Below are 16,251 nucleotides of genomic sequence, written 5' to 3'. Positions count from 1 at the left end.
GTTGACATATTCCACTTGTGTTATCCATCAACAATCCATTCCTTTAATTTTAGTCTCAATAATTCCTAATTGTCTGCTTTTCTAACTCAAACTTTAGGTATGTCCTAAAAATTAGGTTAGCTGACCCGAATTCCAAAAATTAGTGTTAGGTAGTGTCAAAAAATCCCTAAAAAATGTCAAAGTGTGGAAAAGGAAGGAAACATAGGAAAAACTTAAACACGGGTTGATTTTCCAATTTTGACGGGACGACACACAAGGGTGAATGTATGTGGAAACTGGGAAGGTAGCTGTAGCAGTGTGTGGTCAGCGCTATGTCCACACTGTAGTGCTGACATAGTGGACGACAGCGTTGTTTAGTGTCAGCATCGCCGTGACACCCAATACACTCAGTAAATCCTGCACTGCCTCCGGACCCATCAGGTCCCCCTTCACATCCCAAGTACAACCGAACACACCCAACCCACGTGGACCCATGCACACACACCAGGTCATGCCAGTCGCAGTGATCACAGAGCAGTTCACGGTCAAACAAATCACAGCACAATACATAAAAACAGTTTCAATCAGAGACACCACAATATTAAAGCTAAAATCAATATTTAATAACAAATGACATTGGAATGTTGGAGGTGTTACTCGTGATGAAGCTACGAGATAATCACAACCTGGAGATGATAAGCCACTGGCACTGCACCACACAACACTTCTCCCAGAACAGACACTACTTGTACGGTGCTAGGATACTTTACACACCCATGCTAAATTGATTAAAAGGAATAAAAAAACAGCTTTTGGAATTGATCTTAATTCAAAAAGTTGAAAAATAAAATCTTTTAGGACACCCTTTTCTTTTATGATAACTAATGTATTGTAAATAAAGAAATGTGTCTTCCTAAAATGCGAGCATAAGTATCACCCCCTATGTTAAATACGGTTCATAAGTATACACCCCCATGTTAAAATACAGCAGCATAATAACCCCCTATGTTAAAATACAGGGCATAAGTATAACACCCCCCTATGTTAAATACGTTCATAGTATACAACCCCTATGTTAAAATACAGGGGCATAAGTATAACACCCCCCCATGTTAAACAGCACATAATATACACCCCCTATGTTAAAATACAGGAGGCATAATTATACACCCCCCTATGTTAAAATACAGGAGCATAAGTATACCCCCCCTATGTTAAATACGGGGGCCTAAGTATACACCCCACATGTTAAAATACAGGGGCATAAGTATCACACCCCTATGTTTAAATACAGGGGGCATAAGTATACACCCCCTATGTTAAAATACAGGGGGCCTAAGTATACACCCCCCTATGTTAAAATACAGGGAGCATAGATAACCCGTATAGTTTAATACGGGCATAAGTATCACCCCACTATGTTAAATCCATAGAGGCAGGTTTATTTCTATTATTAAAAGACCAATTTTTCATGGATCAGGATACTATGCATCCTGATAAAGTTCCTTGGCCTTTGGAATTAAAATAGCCGCCCCCCCCCCACACACAACACACACACCACCACCACTATCATCATCACATACCCTTCACCATAACCTAGAGATTGGCATGGTGTTATTTCAGTTAGCGTAATAGCTGGTTTGATTTGCATTGAGAGATGGATCTTATGGAAAGTTCCCATGGCTACTATGTATGGTGAAGGGTATGATGATGTGTGTTGTGTGTGTGTGTGGGTGTGGGGGGGGGGGGGGCAATACTGTCGAGCCCTCCCATCTGATTAGCAATAAGAAGACAAACCAGGACGGCATACTTTCTAATGAAATGTTAACCCTGTGATTGCTGTAGCTCTGTAAAGCAATAACCGGGCCTTATTATTGCCTTTCATACCCTGACACTTATATTTTTACTTATTTCTATAGATTTATGTACATAGTTATTTCAAGTATGTGTGCGATTGATGGGCGGGTGTGTTTTTGATTTGAGAAGTTGTTTTTTTCTTTGTAACAAACATGCTCTGTTAGAATAAATTCATATACATACATTTATGAGTCATTGGCTTAGTTTAAAGATGCATGACTTGGATGGAAGAAAAACCTCCATGCTAGCCTTTGAACTCTGTGTCAGTAAGGACAACACTTGGAACGAGACTGTTAGCTTTCCAATGTATCACTCCCAGAGGGACAAGTTGTATGGGAGTGATGACGTTTAACCAAAAAGCATGAAATGTCAAGTGTCCAAAAATCCCCATAAATCCCAAAAAATAACAAATCCTGTCCAGAATATTCTCCACAATAACAGAAAATCTGCGGAAAGCCATAACATGGTAAACTCAAGCCCATCATGTAACACCAGACGGCCCCACATTGACCTGAATGGACATGCATTGTAATGTAACAATCTTGTGTCTGACCTCACATCCCTTCTACTAAGTGGGATCAAAACAGGCGGATACAATCCATAAATAAAGTGTAAGATAACTGATGGCTCAGTGGAGGCTACGACCCAATGTGCTCCAACTCCAACGGGAGTCGTCTGGCCGCTGCAATCACGTTGCGTCCACTCTCAGTGGTCAGTGTGCTGACTTTATGTTCAATGTCCCACTGTCTGTGCATGCGTCTGGGTCAAATAATGCGCTCTGGCCCCCCCCCACGGTAACTATTACTGAGAGAAGTGTCGCATAGCTTTCTGATTTCTCAAACTACAGAGGCCCAATCACAGAATACTCGTGCATTAAAGGCACATAATGGCACATAATGACGGTTTAGGGCATTATTTCAAATGTAAAGTACATTGTACATTTAATATACTAATGTTTACCTAACTATCCCATATAATAACATAGCCAAATGATAATATGTGAAATCAAGGGCACATATGACAGGTTTTGGGACATTTTGGACAGAATTAGGCTTAACTGTGACGAGCAAACATGATTTCTCCCCTGAAAAGTACTGCAGTGTTTCTGTACTGCTATACTGTAAGTTCCCGTCTGCAGTGTGTTTTTTTCTGCTTTATATGTGTTGTCTAATGTGTTTGGGCTTTGCCTGTTCAGCGTTACAGTGCACTAAGCTACTCTCTGCATCCATGGTAAAGAATAGCTACATCTGTGTTTATATTCTATCCACTGCTTTTGTATTGTGGTGGAGTTTTGGTTTTCTTTTGTTTTAACTCTTTCCATTGTTATATACAGCTTGGCAGTGTTCCCATTGACAGCCAGTAGATGGTTGGCTCTAAATGCACATGGCGGAGAAACCCCTGCCTTAATTATCATAAAAACCAAAGCTATTTTTTCTCTTCCAGGCTCAATGACAACTCCAGCACGTCTCACATTTCACCTTCCACCCTTCCATGCGCTATGACTGAGCCTGCGTGCTGTCCTGACATGAGCCATGTATTTATACCACTATAAACTGGTGGAGCGAGTGAGTGCTTGCTAGCGCGTGTGATGCATGGGCCGTGGCAGGAAAGATACAGGTTGGCCCGTGTAGTCACCAGACACTGTGGACTGTCACTGCTGATGAGTGACTATGGCAACCCTACAGCTCAGTGTGCAGGCACGTGTGTTTGTGTGTGTTTGTGTGTGTGTGTGTGTGTGTGTGTGTGTGTGTGTGTGTGTGTGTGTGTGTGTTTGGTAAGGAGAGTTGTTGTGTGCGGACAGATTGTCAAGTTTGGCAAAGGATCCTTTAAACTAAAGCTGCACGTTTAAAGCAGCGCCCTTAGTGTGAAAGGGTACACGTTCCTTGTCCCTAAATGGGCGGTGGCCTCTTTTGAAGGTGTAGTGAAGTATAGAGGATGAAAAGTTGTAAAAAATGTGTAATTGCAAACACACATACCACCACATTATTAATATGCTTAACCCTGTGTTGACTTTGGGTCAAATTGACCCGTTTTCAGATTTTACAAAATGTTTGTCACAAAAAATGGGCCGTCAATGTAAGCGCTAAAAATGTCAACGTTAAAAATATCAAAAATATTTGGAAAAAACCCGAAACATCACAAAAAAAGCACCCATAAACTTGAAAAAGTGACAAAAAGTAGGGAAAAGCTGTTGAAAAAACTTTTTTTTCTTCATGGTTGATAGAGACAACACAAACGTTTAAAACAATTCTGAAATAACGTTTTACATATATTGTCTTTCAAACAATTAGATACATATATTCAATCAGTCTCTTCTAGAACACAATTAAAAATGGAAGTGGGGTTCATTTTTTGTGCTTAAATATGTTATAAATCTATTTGATCATTCCTATCTTGGAAAAACACAAGATCATATCCAGAATAATTTTCTAATTGGTCAGGGATACATGTTCATCACAGAAATTGGGAAAGGCCGTTGATTTTCAGGTAGAAAAAATGTAACTTGTAAAAGTTTGAATGGGTCAATTTGACCAATACCATACAAGGGTTAAGCACTATCTACATGTTGTCGCTCTGTCTTGTGACACGTGCTACAACAATGAAAAATGACTCTAAATGTTAATGATGATCAATCTGGTTTTATGCAGGCAGGATACTGCTAACAGGGACTAACAGTGAATGGTCTGGCAACGCGGCACTGAAATTGCTTCTTTCTATTTATTGATTCTGATCAATCGACACCAATAATCCAAATCAAATCAAGTTGTTAAGACTCATATTTCCACTTTTAAGTCTCATTTCCTCCCCTGTGTGTGTAATTCACTGTCTTTTTGTATCTTAAAAATGTCTTATTTGCACTTGAGTTCAGCGGTTTGGTTTGGGTATTTTGTCTTGTTCTTTTATGGTAGTCTGTTTTCCTGTCTTGCTTATTTGAAAGTCTGTTTTCCTGTTGTGTCTTTGTGTAGTCTGTTTTCCTGTCTTGTCTTATTGTGGAAGTCTGTTTTCCTGTCTTGTCTTATTGTGGTAGTCTGTTTTCTGTCTTGTCTTATTTGGAAGTCTGTTTCCTGTCTTGTCTTATTGTGAAGTCTGTTTTCCTGTTTTCTTAGTGTGGAAGTCTGTTTCCTGCTTGTCTTATTGTAGTAGTCCGTTTCCTGTTGTGTCTTATTGTGGAAGTCTGTTTTCCTGTCTTGTCTTATTGTGGTAGTCGTTTCCTGTCTTGTCTATATGTGAGGTCTGAATTCTGTTTTGTCTTTGTGATAGTCTGTTTTCCTGTCTTATTTCTTAGCCTGGTTTTGTGTCATGTCTTGTGATTGTGTTTTTTTGGGCTGTCTTGTATATGTTCTGTTTCTGTTTTATTGTGATAGTCGTGTGCCGTCTTGTGAGCTTTACTTCCTGCCTTAGTCCCCAGCCTTTGTCACCCGCCTCTTGTAATTGTTGTACTTTTTTTTATTCAGGTTATGCATTTTTTGCTATTCTGCATTTGGGTCCAACCTTCATTAACAGCAGCTTGGACCACGCTTCCAGTGCATGATGGTATTTGGAGTTCTTTTTTGGAGTATCTTTCCTGGGGCCGTAATGTGAACTGCAGGCTGTCGCATGACATGATGGCTATCTGCTCACCCGGCAGAAAGGAAGCCATTGTATTGAGTGCAGAGGGTCGGGGGCTTGCGTGGGCAAAGTACAGGGCAGAAACCACGGAGACGGCGGTGTAGCATGCGATGTCATACACAGTATAATACTTACATAAATATCTGCACCATAATCCATCCTGGTAAACACACTGCAGAGGATGCAAACACAAACAGACAAACACGATAAAACAAAAACATCCATATTAGTGCATGTTGACATGCAGGCACTGGGCATAGCTACCAACCCCCCACCCCCCCCCCCCTCTGGTCTCTAATGGCTGGTAAGGAGGCTGGGAAGGTCCAAAACAGCATTAGATTCACTAAGGTGTGTATGTAAAAATATGTATAGAATGATTTTTATGGCATGATAACCTAATGTAGCCACTGGAGAGAAATGATAGAAAGATTTTATATTTATGTATAAAATATTTCCTTGCAGCATCGATTTCTATTAAATGTCATATTTTACTCCTCTACAAAAACATATGGCTTTATTTTTTAGGGCTAGACTACACAAAGGGACAGAGGATATACAACTAACAAAGACAATTATCATTTGAACTGTGCAAGGCGACTTAGTGGTGATAAAAATAAAAAATAAAAAAACCAAACCCTTTATTAGAAGTTAATCCCACACAATATCCATATGCTTATAATGCCAATCTCAGTCAGAAATACAGATCAGATGGCAGCAGAAACGCTCTCACATTAGTTTTGACTTTTATTTGCCTCCATATAAATAGTTTTTCCCTTCAGACCAAAAAAAAGCAGACTTTTGATATGGAATTATTTTCTAGGTTTTTACGCTTCTTATTCTATATCTTTGTATTGTTCACATCTGTTGCAATAACAAAATTTCCATGCGGTATCAGCATTTCATTTTAGTTATATTTCTCATGTCAATTATGATTTTAATGTGCATCTCTTCCATGCTTTTAGTCTCTGGTGTGGTCAAACTTGAAGAGACCTGAACTGACACCAACTAGAAATAGTCTGTAGAGAAGTGGGCGGTTGATCTGATAATCCCAGCCTTGCAGGTGGGGTGGGTTGAAATGTTAGCCAGGTTAGCTTAGCATTGTAACAGTTGTTGAAGCCATTAAGCCTGTAAGCCACCTGTAAAACCACACCTCCAATTCTAAACTTAAGCTTGCTGTTATAAACCCAAACTGTGATAACGCTGATGACATCACTATGACACGATATGATTAAAAAAAAGAAAGCACTTGAAGGAAATATCCTAAACAAAAATGCTACCTCTCCCACAGCTGATAGAAGGTTGCTGATACAAAGACATTGATCATAATCTCATTACTGTAGTTTTTTTCCGCAGAATCCCTTGTCTGATGATGTGAAATTCCTAGACGAATACGAGCACTGAGATTAAAAACCTCCCCCTGTGTGGGTGTGTGTTGTGGGTGTGTGGAGCGAGAGAGCATTCCTCATCTTGCCTCCATAAAACCAGCGGCGCGCCGCTGTCGGCGCTGCATGACGCGGAGCTCCATTTACAAGAAGACTCCTCAGAGGACCGAGCTCCATCTCACCAGCACATAGACTGGTCCCACACCATTTTGTGCTATCATGATAATCAATAATGTCTCAATGTCATGGTGGCCCAGAGAGCCGTCGCAGTCATTAAATGATTCCGAGGCCTGCGCACAGCAGCTTACACATATTGTCTTATTAATATTATATCTGTCATGTCAGGCCCCCTTTATAGAGAAGAAACATTCAATGAACACACACACCCAAGCAAACTTGGTTGCCTAGCTGTGTCACCGGTTTTTTATTGGAGTCGGCTTGTCGCCACTCGAGCACACTTTTAATAAAAATACAACTCACGGCCGCATTATAATTCACCGTGCGACTGCCACCGGGCATAAGCGGTGAGGGCATTAATAAAGCACAATCTGTAGCACATATCTCTTTATCGAGACCATGCCCGAATGTCACCCGAGCACCTTCTTCCTCATCCTGTGTGACAGGGGGCGAAGCAGAAAAGCAGAACCTTTGAAAAACAGACGCACCCACACATCTGCCAACAAAAAGGAGGGGTCGTTATTGTTATTTCCATTTCATAATCTTACAAGTAATGCACCACATATTCCCGCCTTGCAGAGTTTCCTTGAAAATTGTGTTTGCAGCCGCTGCCCTGCACTGCTACTACTATTATTATAGTGTTATTAGTCATACTGTAGTTTCTATAATCTTTACTGTTACTGTTACTTTATCATGTCTTCCATACAGCCACTCCTATAATTATGTAGTCATATTTCTATCTCCCTCCTCTGTCAGGTTGCATCAAAGGCCACGTATCTAGAGTCAGGGTCAGGGAGAATGTTGGGTCTCTGTAAATTATAGAGTGTGGTCTAGACCCACTCTTTCTGTAAGGGGCCAGATTTAAACATTAATAAAATCAATGTTAATACATGTACACTCATCATGTTGTTTTGAACGTTCACAAAGGACATTGTACATTTCCAATGGACTAATGGCATCAGTCCAACCACAAGAGTCCATTAACCCCATGTTGTCCTCGGTGCAAATGACCCATATTCCTATATCAATGTTCTTTTTAATAACCCAAATAACATGATTGATTCCACACAACGCTCTTCAGCAGTACACTCTCTGCTTTCATTAATTTTATAGCATTTGAAAAAAATGGTAAGTGGTTTTGAAATAGTATGTAAGTAATGACATACTCCAGTCTGTGTCATCCATCAACAATACATTCCTTAATTTTAGTCTCAATATTCCTAATTTCTCGCTTTTCTAACTCAATTAGGTATAGTTCCTATGAATGAGGTTTATTGACCATAAATTCAAAAAATAACTGTAAAACTATTTAGAAGTTAGTGTTAAGTAGTGTCTAAAACAACACAAAAGTGAGAAACTTTGAAAAAAACGTCAAAAGTTTTGAAAAAGGGACAAAAAACGTTAAAAAAAGTTAAAACATGATAAAAAGCCTCAACAAAAGTGCTGATTTCAATTTTGACGAGGAGACAACACAAGGGTTAAATGCAGGCTGTAGTACCTCAAAATCCGGTCTTGGACTCAAGACCATTTCTATGGTCTCGGACTTGTCTCGGACTCGGTGGTCTTTGGACTTGGTCTTGTCTCGGACTCGCTGGTCTTGGACTTGGTCTTGTCTCGGACTCTCTGGGATTTGGACTGGACTTGACTGGTCTCGACAAGTACTGGTCTTGGACTCGATTTGACTAGTCTGGTCGTGGAGTTGTCTTGGACTCAAACCTCTTTGGACTCAGTCTTGACTTGGTCTCAACTAGTCCTGGTCTTGGACTCAAACCTCTTTGGACTTGGTCTTGACTTGTCTCAACTAGTCCTGGTCTTGGATTCAAACCTCTCTGGACTCGGTCTTGACTTGGTCTCGACTAGTCCTGGTCTTGGACTTGCTTGGACTCAAACCTTTCTGGACTTGGTCTTGACTTGGTCTTGACTTGCTCTCCACTAGTCCTGGTCTTGGACTTGTCTTTGGCTTGACAAAGGTGGTCTTGACCACAGCTCTGGTTAATGGCTGACATCTCAGTCTTTTCCACTATCATTTTTTTTCACAACTGTCAGGTAAACTCAACACTTCCTGGACAGATTTTTCACAATAAAGCCTTTCATAACCCTCCTCTCTTTTAAATTAAAAAAACAGCAAGTAAAACAATTGGACGTTCATTTGGGAATGAAACTGATTTGATGCTGTCGAAATGATATTATTTACATATGTTTTGTAACATGATCAACCAGCTCTTCCCTTCAATGTTATTTTCCGACCTGCCTTTTTGAAACTGGCATTATTTGAACACCAGTTGAATCCATTTGGGGCTTTTTGATGCAAGTCCCCCCCCCCCCTTTCCTGTCTTCAAGATATCCTGTAAGTTAAAGACTGTAGAAGGCCCAATACATCTCTAAGCTTTAGTGCAAAGTTTCTGTCTCCCCCCAAAAATTCAAAGTAGTAACAAAACTCCGTCACATGATACAAGCCTTCTGTATGTGATCGAACTTTCATATTTGTTTAAATGTAAGTCTTGCATATGTGGGAGCTAGTAACACTCATAATGAGCTTCAATGTAAGAGCTGATAACATGAATCTGTGTTCCTCAAAATAATTCTAAAGAAATATTATTCACATCCATGTTTTGAGCGATGACTGAGACTTTCAAAAGAATGCTATCCGGTTTAGCTCCATCAATGTTATTGTCATGAATAACTTCATGACAGTGGTGGATTTAAGTCCCTTTAATCGCCTTTTCTTTACAAATATTCTGAAAAGGATCACTACATTGGTGTGAAAAAGTAGCGTACCAGGAGAAAAATAAACTATTCCCATCCTCACAATAGCCTCTTTTTACTCAATACTATTTCAAAACCACTCTTTAAAAATGCTGTAAAATTGAATAAGACACCCCAAAATTAATGAAAGTAGAGATTTGTCCTTGGCAAAGAGCGTTGTGTGGAATCAATCATGTTATTTTGAGGGAAAATAAACAACGACCATTGCTTAGGAAATGGGTCAATTTGACCCGAGGACAGCATGAGGTTTAAAGGTGCCCCTCCACCACCAAAACTCGGCTCCATTTGGGCCAGTTCTCATTAAAATTCAACCAGCTAAGCTTCTTGACTCTGATTGGCTAACAGCTAGCCAATGAGAGCCTGGCTATCAGTATGCTTTACCCAGCTCATGAATAGTAATGAGCTCAGGGAACATGATGTCAGACTGACCAGCTGTTGTGATTGGTCAGATTTCTCCTCTTATTTCTTCTCAGTGGCTAGAGCTTACAGAGGAGGTAGCAGTTCATCTTCACATTCAACACACACACACACACACACACACACACACACACACACACACCACACACACACACACCACACACACACACACACACATATGGACCTCACAGATTTAACCCTCCTGTTGTCCCCACAAAAAATAGATTGGATTCAACACAACGCTCTTTGAAATAAAACAATGGATCACTTTCATTCCTCTACTATTAGTCAAAATAATTAATAATTTCTGCTTTTTAACTCAAATATTAGGTATAATTCTATATAAATGAGGGTTATTGACCATGAATTCTAAAAAGTAAAACTAGTAAGGTGGTGTTAGTGAAAAGAAAGTCTGAAAAAGGGACAAAAATGTCAAATTTTTGTCAGTTTTTGACCCGGGAGGACAAACATTATGCAAGTTAAAATGGTTTTGTGTGGCAGGGCACCTTTAAATGAACAGAACAGGTCATTTAAACTGTGTGTGTGTGTGTCTGTGTGTGTGTGTGTTTTTAGGGTGGTTACGCTGCCTACAGATATGCCCAGCCTACTGCTGCCACAGCTGCTGCATACAGTGACAGGTAAGAAGAAAGAAGTCTTTAAACCCAGTTGAATATCATTAATAATATTAATACAAGTTATAATATTATTATTAATACTATTAATGTTGAATAATAACCTTTTTTCCTGTGACAGGGTTGGGTGTGACACGTTTATTTGTACAATTACTGAAGGATAACCCAAGACCATACTCGTTTATATTATATTTACATTTACTGTGATGACTGTTTTATTTCTATTTCTCGTTGAGGGCAGGAAATATCAATTTTTTAGGAAAACATTGAATTTTTGTTTACTGTTTTTTCGATGTCTTTATTTTAATTTCTTTTTACATTTCAGTCCAGTCATATTTCCCTCTGATCTTGTACTGGAGATGTGTTTTTGGACGTATTATACTTGTATTCTTGTGGAGTTATGGTATAATAATGGTGACGGTTAAGTTGGCTAACCTTTTGCAGTTTATGTGTTGTATGCCTCCTGCCCAGTCCCCCCCACCCCCCACCCCCCCAACCCCACCTTGCATATGGCGACCACGGAGTTGAATCGTCGAATCAATACCTACCATTTCGGATTGCACTGCAGGATTTCCCATTTTACTATTCAGTCACAGCTTAGAAAATATTCCTCATGAACATTTGAAAAGAGCTGTTGAAATGAATGGGAGTTGAAATAGTGGTTTCTAGGGCTGAAAATGACATTAGAGGGTGTTTATCACTTATATTTCCCTCTCCGCTTTGCTGATTATATACATATATTCATTCATATATTCAACACAGTGAATAATTGGTGTTAAATTAGTACGCGCTGGTGTGAAGTTTTAGGTTGTAATTGCATGGAAGTGCTTTTTGATGCATTATTCAACTTCTGGCTCACTTTCCACAACAGTTTTGTTATGAGCTGGGTGTGAATTCAAAATCCCGTCCATCTAATTCATCGGCGTAATGTACAATTATTATGGAGAGGGTTTTGGCGCTAGACAATAGAGCAGCTAATATATTAGCAGTAGACGTAGAGACATGGTACACTTGTAAAGGAGCTAGCATGCTTTTAAATGACGACATTGCCTATATTAGCCAAGGGTGACTTTAGGGAGAGTGGAGAAGATTTCTTCCCCAGACTCAGTCCTTTTTTTTTTAGGACAGACTTGGAACACTGATCCATGGGCTCCACATCCTGGCACCACATCACTCCGGTCCTAAAACAGCTACACTGGCTTCCCATTTCTCACCGGATCACATACAAATCCCGGTCCTTACCTACAAAGCCATACACCACCTTGCCCCGTCATACCTCACTGTCCTCCTCTCCCCCCCCTACCAACCTACACGGTCCCTCAGATCCACCTCAGCCGGTCCCCTCTATGTCCCCAAGTCAAAGCGCCGCAGTTTTGGGGACAGAGCCTTTTCCAGGGTAGCTCCCAGGCTCTGGAACTCCCTCCCCCATGAGATCCGCATCTCTGAGTCCCTCACCATTTTTCAGTCCCGTCTGAAGACCCATCTCTTCTGTTCGGCCTATCCTTAGTTTTTTTTTTTTATATACACTGTTTCTACTCTGTAAAGCAACTTTGAGCTTGGGAAAAGCGCTATACAAATTCAATTTATTATTATTATTATTATTATTATTATGGGCATGAGAAAAAATAGGTAATATCTGAGGTCCTTCTTAAAACCTTTTATGTCAAACACTCATTGACAAACATCTAGGTGACATCAAAAATATGCAAGGCAATAAATAGAGAAGCATTTCCAAAAAAAAAAAAATGTATAAGCCTTGATGCTGATTTCTCGTCAAATGCAAAATGCATGATACACTGTGTGGGCTGTTTTGACTTTGTATGTACCAGGCCCCCAGAAAGTGCACTCAGCCTTGCAGCCGTTGGCCCAATTCCAAAGTGAGCCCTGAGGACTAATGTCTAAAGACTCTCAGACTTAAATGGATCCAGGTGCTGAGCGAGTGAGTGTGTGAGGCCACATGGGCTCAGATAGGTAGAAACGGGATTGAGACAGCACTTCACCAGATCACATGTTACCTTGGCGATGTTGCTGACGCTTATTTTCATTTGAAGTGTGTCGCTGTCCACAAGGCCAAGGCCCAGGAGACGGCTGCCTGATTCCACATTTATTCAAACTCTTGTTCTACAAGCTGGACCTTTGTAATTTCTGGATTCCCCTATGGTCTCCGTGGTAAACGTCACAACGCTTTGAACTGTGGGTAATTCCCTTTGGTGGAGTCCACATCAATGCAGACTTACGTACAGGGCTTGGTTGTGTGGCTTTTGAAAGTGGACATTGGGACAACCCTTAGCCTTTAACAATTTTACAAGAACGTGCACCAATTTCCATGACTCTGTAAATCCAGATTTTGGGATTGGGCCAATCTATGAGACCACAGTGGCCACCTGCAAAACTCCTGCCGGACACCTTACACTGCAAACAAGGTTGATTTATGACTCGATCATACATTTTAATCCATGAACTTTTTATATTTAAAAAACGTCCCTTTAGCCAGGAAAAGCTTTTTAAAAGCCTGTGGGCGGGTCCAGCGGGCATTACCAAAGTAAAACCTCTTTTGGCGTACAGTATGCGCTAGGCTAGCAGGTCTATTGAAGGGAATAGGCGCCATTTTGGGATCCGGGATTCAGTCTCCATGGCAGGAAAAGTTCACTATATGAGTTTTTTAACATTAATATGCAATCCCCCCAGCCTTCAGATACAGTATTAGGGACCACTAAGGTCTATATAAAAGAGACTCCAGATACGTATTTAGGGACCACTAAGGTCTATATAAAAGAGACTTCAGATACAGTATTTAGGGACCACTAAGGTCTATATAAGAGACTTCAGATACAGTATTAGGGACCACTAAGGTCTAATAAAAAGACTTCAGATGCAGTATAGGGGACCACTAGGTCTATATAAAAGAGACTTCAGATACAGTATTAGGGGACCATAAGGTCATAGAAAAGAGACTTCAGAACAGTAGAGGGACCACTAAGGTCTATTAAAGACTTCAGATACAGTATTAGGGACCACAAGGTCTATATAAAAGAGACTTCAGATAGCAGTATTAGGGACCACTAAGGTCATATATGAGACTTCTTACAGTATTAGGGACCACTAGGGTATATAAAAGACTTCAGATACAGTAGGGACCAGTAAGGTCATTTAAAGAGACTTCAGATACGTATTAGGGGACCACTAAGGTCTATATAAAAAAGTCTTGATACAGTATTAGGGACCACTAGGTCTATATAAAGACTTCAGATATAGTATTAGGGACCACTAAGGTCTATATAAAGAGACTTCAGATACAGTATTAGGGGACCACTAAGGTCTTATAAAAATAGACTTCAGATACAGTCTTAGGGACCACTAAGGTCTATATAAAGAGACTTCAGATACAGTATAGGGGACCACTAAGGTCTATATAAAAGGATTTAGATACTTATCTAGGGACCACTAAGGTCTATATAAAAGAGACTTCAGATACAGTATTAGGACCACTAAGGTCATATAAAGACTTCAGATACAGTATTAGGGGACCACTAAGGGTTATTAAAAGAGACTTCAGATACAGTATTAGGGGACACTAAGTGTCTATAGAAAAGAGACTTAAGATACATTATTAGGGACCACAGGTCTATAAAAAGAGACTTCAGATAAGTATCAGGGGACCACTAATGTCTATATAAAAGAGACTTCAGATACAGTATTAGGGACCACTAAGGCCTAAATGCATCCAAAAAGCAGCATGTCATGAGACCTCTAATATCTATCCATAGTCTGTACACCTTGACATCCCAGTCTGGGGTTCCAGGTACAGCAGAGCTTACCTGACTATGTGTAATGTGCAAAGGATTCTCAGAGTGACAAACCCAGCAGTAGATTTCAGCTCAACCATGGACGTATCAGAAGATGATGGAAGATGATTAATTATAAGAACTGAAGACAGCGTCCGAGGCGGAGGCCCGTTCATTTGACAGTTGCTCGAGCCAGCTTCTTCTGGTTTAGCGCGCCACTAACTTGATCAGGGATTAAATGATTTGATCGTGCGGGTATGAATGTTATCGGATCCAAAGGGTAAAATACTGATAGGGAAACAAGTCATTGTGCTGCAAAAAATAAATGGGTCCGCTGATTGACAGTTTTGCCTTTTGCCATGTAAGTCCATGGAATGAAGTCTTTTGGGGAAAGAGGGTATCGCATGACGGCCCACGAGTTCCAATTCTGGGCTCTACAGAGCTCTTTGTGTCTGAAACACTGGCCCCGCCCATAATACTATTTTCACATGGAGAGAAAAATCCTGAGAAAAATTGATTTGAGAGCCAAGACTTTTTATTTTAGGTTTTTTCGAGAGAATTTTTTTTACACTGATAGCAAAAAATACATATTTGAAACTTAAAAAAAAGTATTTGGAGAGATTTTACATTTTGAGAGAAACACGTTTTTGAGAGAATTGTTTCACACTAAGAGCAAAAACTATATATTTCAGCCTTTAAAAAAAGTATTTTGAGAGATTTTTTGTGCTATTGGTATGAAAACTTTTTCCCTCAAATATTTTTTTTGCTCTCATATAAAATGCCTTTTTTTGCTATCAGTGTAATAACTTTTTCTCTCAAAACTTTGCTTTTTCTCTCGGATTATTTATTTCCTCGCATGTAATAAAGAATTCCAGCTCCATGTTTGTGTTGCTGTGTCTGCTGGTTGGGTAAATAGACCGTTTGCTGACATCTTCACTAATTAATATAGTTTTAATACATGTATAAAACAATCAATTAATAGAGCTTGCTTGTGTACCTGTGGGGCCTTAACGCACCCATCTTTGGTGCCAACGGGGCCCCATGTTTATGCCACGAGGGTCACAGATGGGAAGCACCCACAGCTGCTTTCAGGAGGCCTGACCGGTCCCAGTTTGGCTCATTTGCCATGGAACCCAATGCAAATGCAATGCAGCCACTCATGCAGATATGATCATTCGAGCACATTATGAGCATTCAGAAATTACTACACACACGCACATGGGTGAGCACAGACGGTTTAGCCCTTTACCAGAGCAGCACTTTTCCTGAATTCAGTAATTAAGTACTACTTGTACCACGCACCACGTGCACGTCGACATCTTTTGATCCCTACATTTAAATTTGCTTCTTAAATGCACGCCCCAGAAAGAATTCTGGGTTGTTTTTTAACGCATAATTAAACAGCTATGGCGTTAGAATCAACGAGCAAAAAAAATAAAAATAAAAAATGCTTACAATCCATAATGCCATTATGGCGTCATAACCTTTTCAAAATAGGTGAAATATTATCCCTGTATAATGTCAGCGTGTTAGCATTTCATAGCAAGTATGCTGATGTTAGCATTTTGCTCAAGGCACTACTGTACAGTGTAAGTAGATAGATAGATAGATAGATAGATAGATAGATAGATAGATAGATAGATAGAT

General features: G+C 40.0%; 1 protein-coding gene across 1 annotated transcript in view; it reads left to right on the top strand.

Annotated features, from left to right (window-relative positions):
- The window catches only part of rbfox1 (RNA binding fox-1 homolog 1), a gene marked incomplete at its 5' end in the record, with an annotated part of 164,360 nt that overhangs the window by 125,674 nt on the left and 22,435 nt on the right, over positions 1-16,251 (top strand). The window contains 1 exon segment of the mRNA XM_032537557.1: positions 10,761-10,825. Coding sequence (XP_032393448.1) covers positions 10,761-10,825 — 65 coding nt within the window.

The sequence above is a fragment of the Etheostoma spectabile genome, chromosome 15 (genome assembly GCF_008692095.1).
Source record: "Etheostoma spectabile isolate EspeVRDwgs_2016 chromosome 15, UIUC_Espe_1.0, whole genome shotgun sequence".
Lineage (NCBI taxonomy): Eukaryota > Metazoa > Chordata > Actinopteri > Perciformes > Percidae > Etheostoma > Etheostoma spectabile.
Note: the sequence above shows the minus strand (reverse complement) of the source record. Positions and strands in the feature narration are given on the sequence as shown.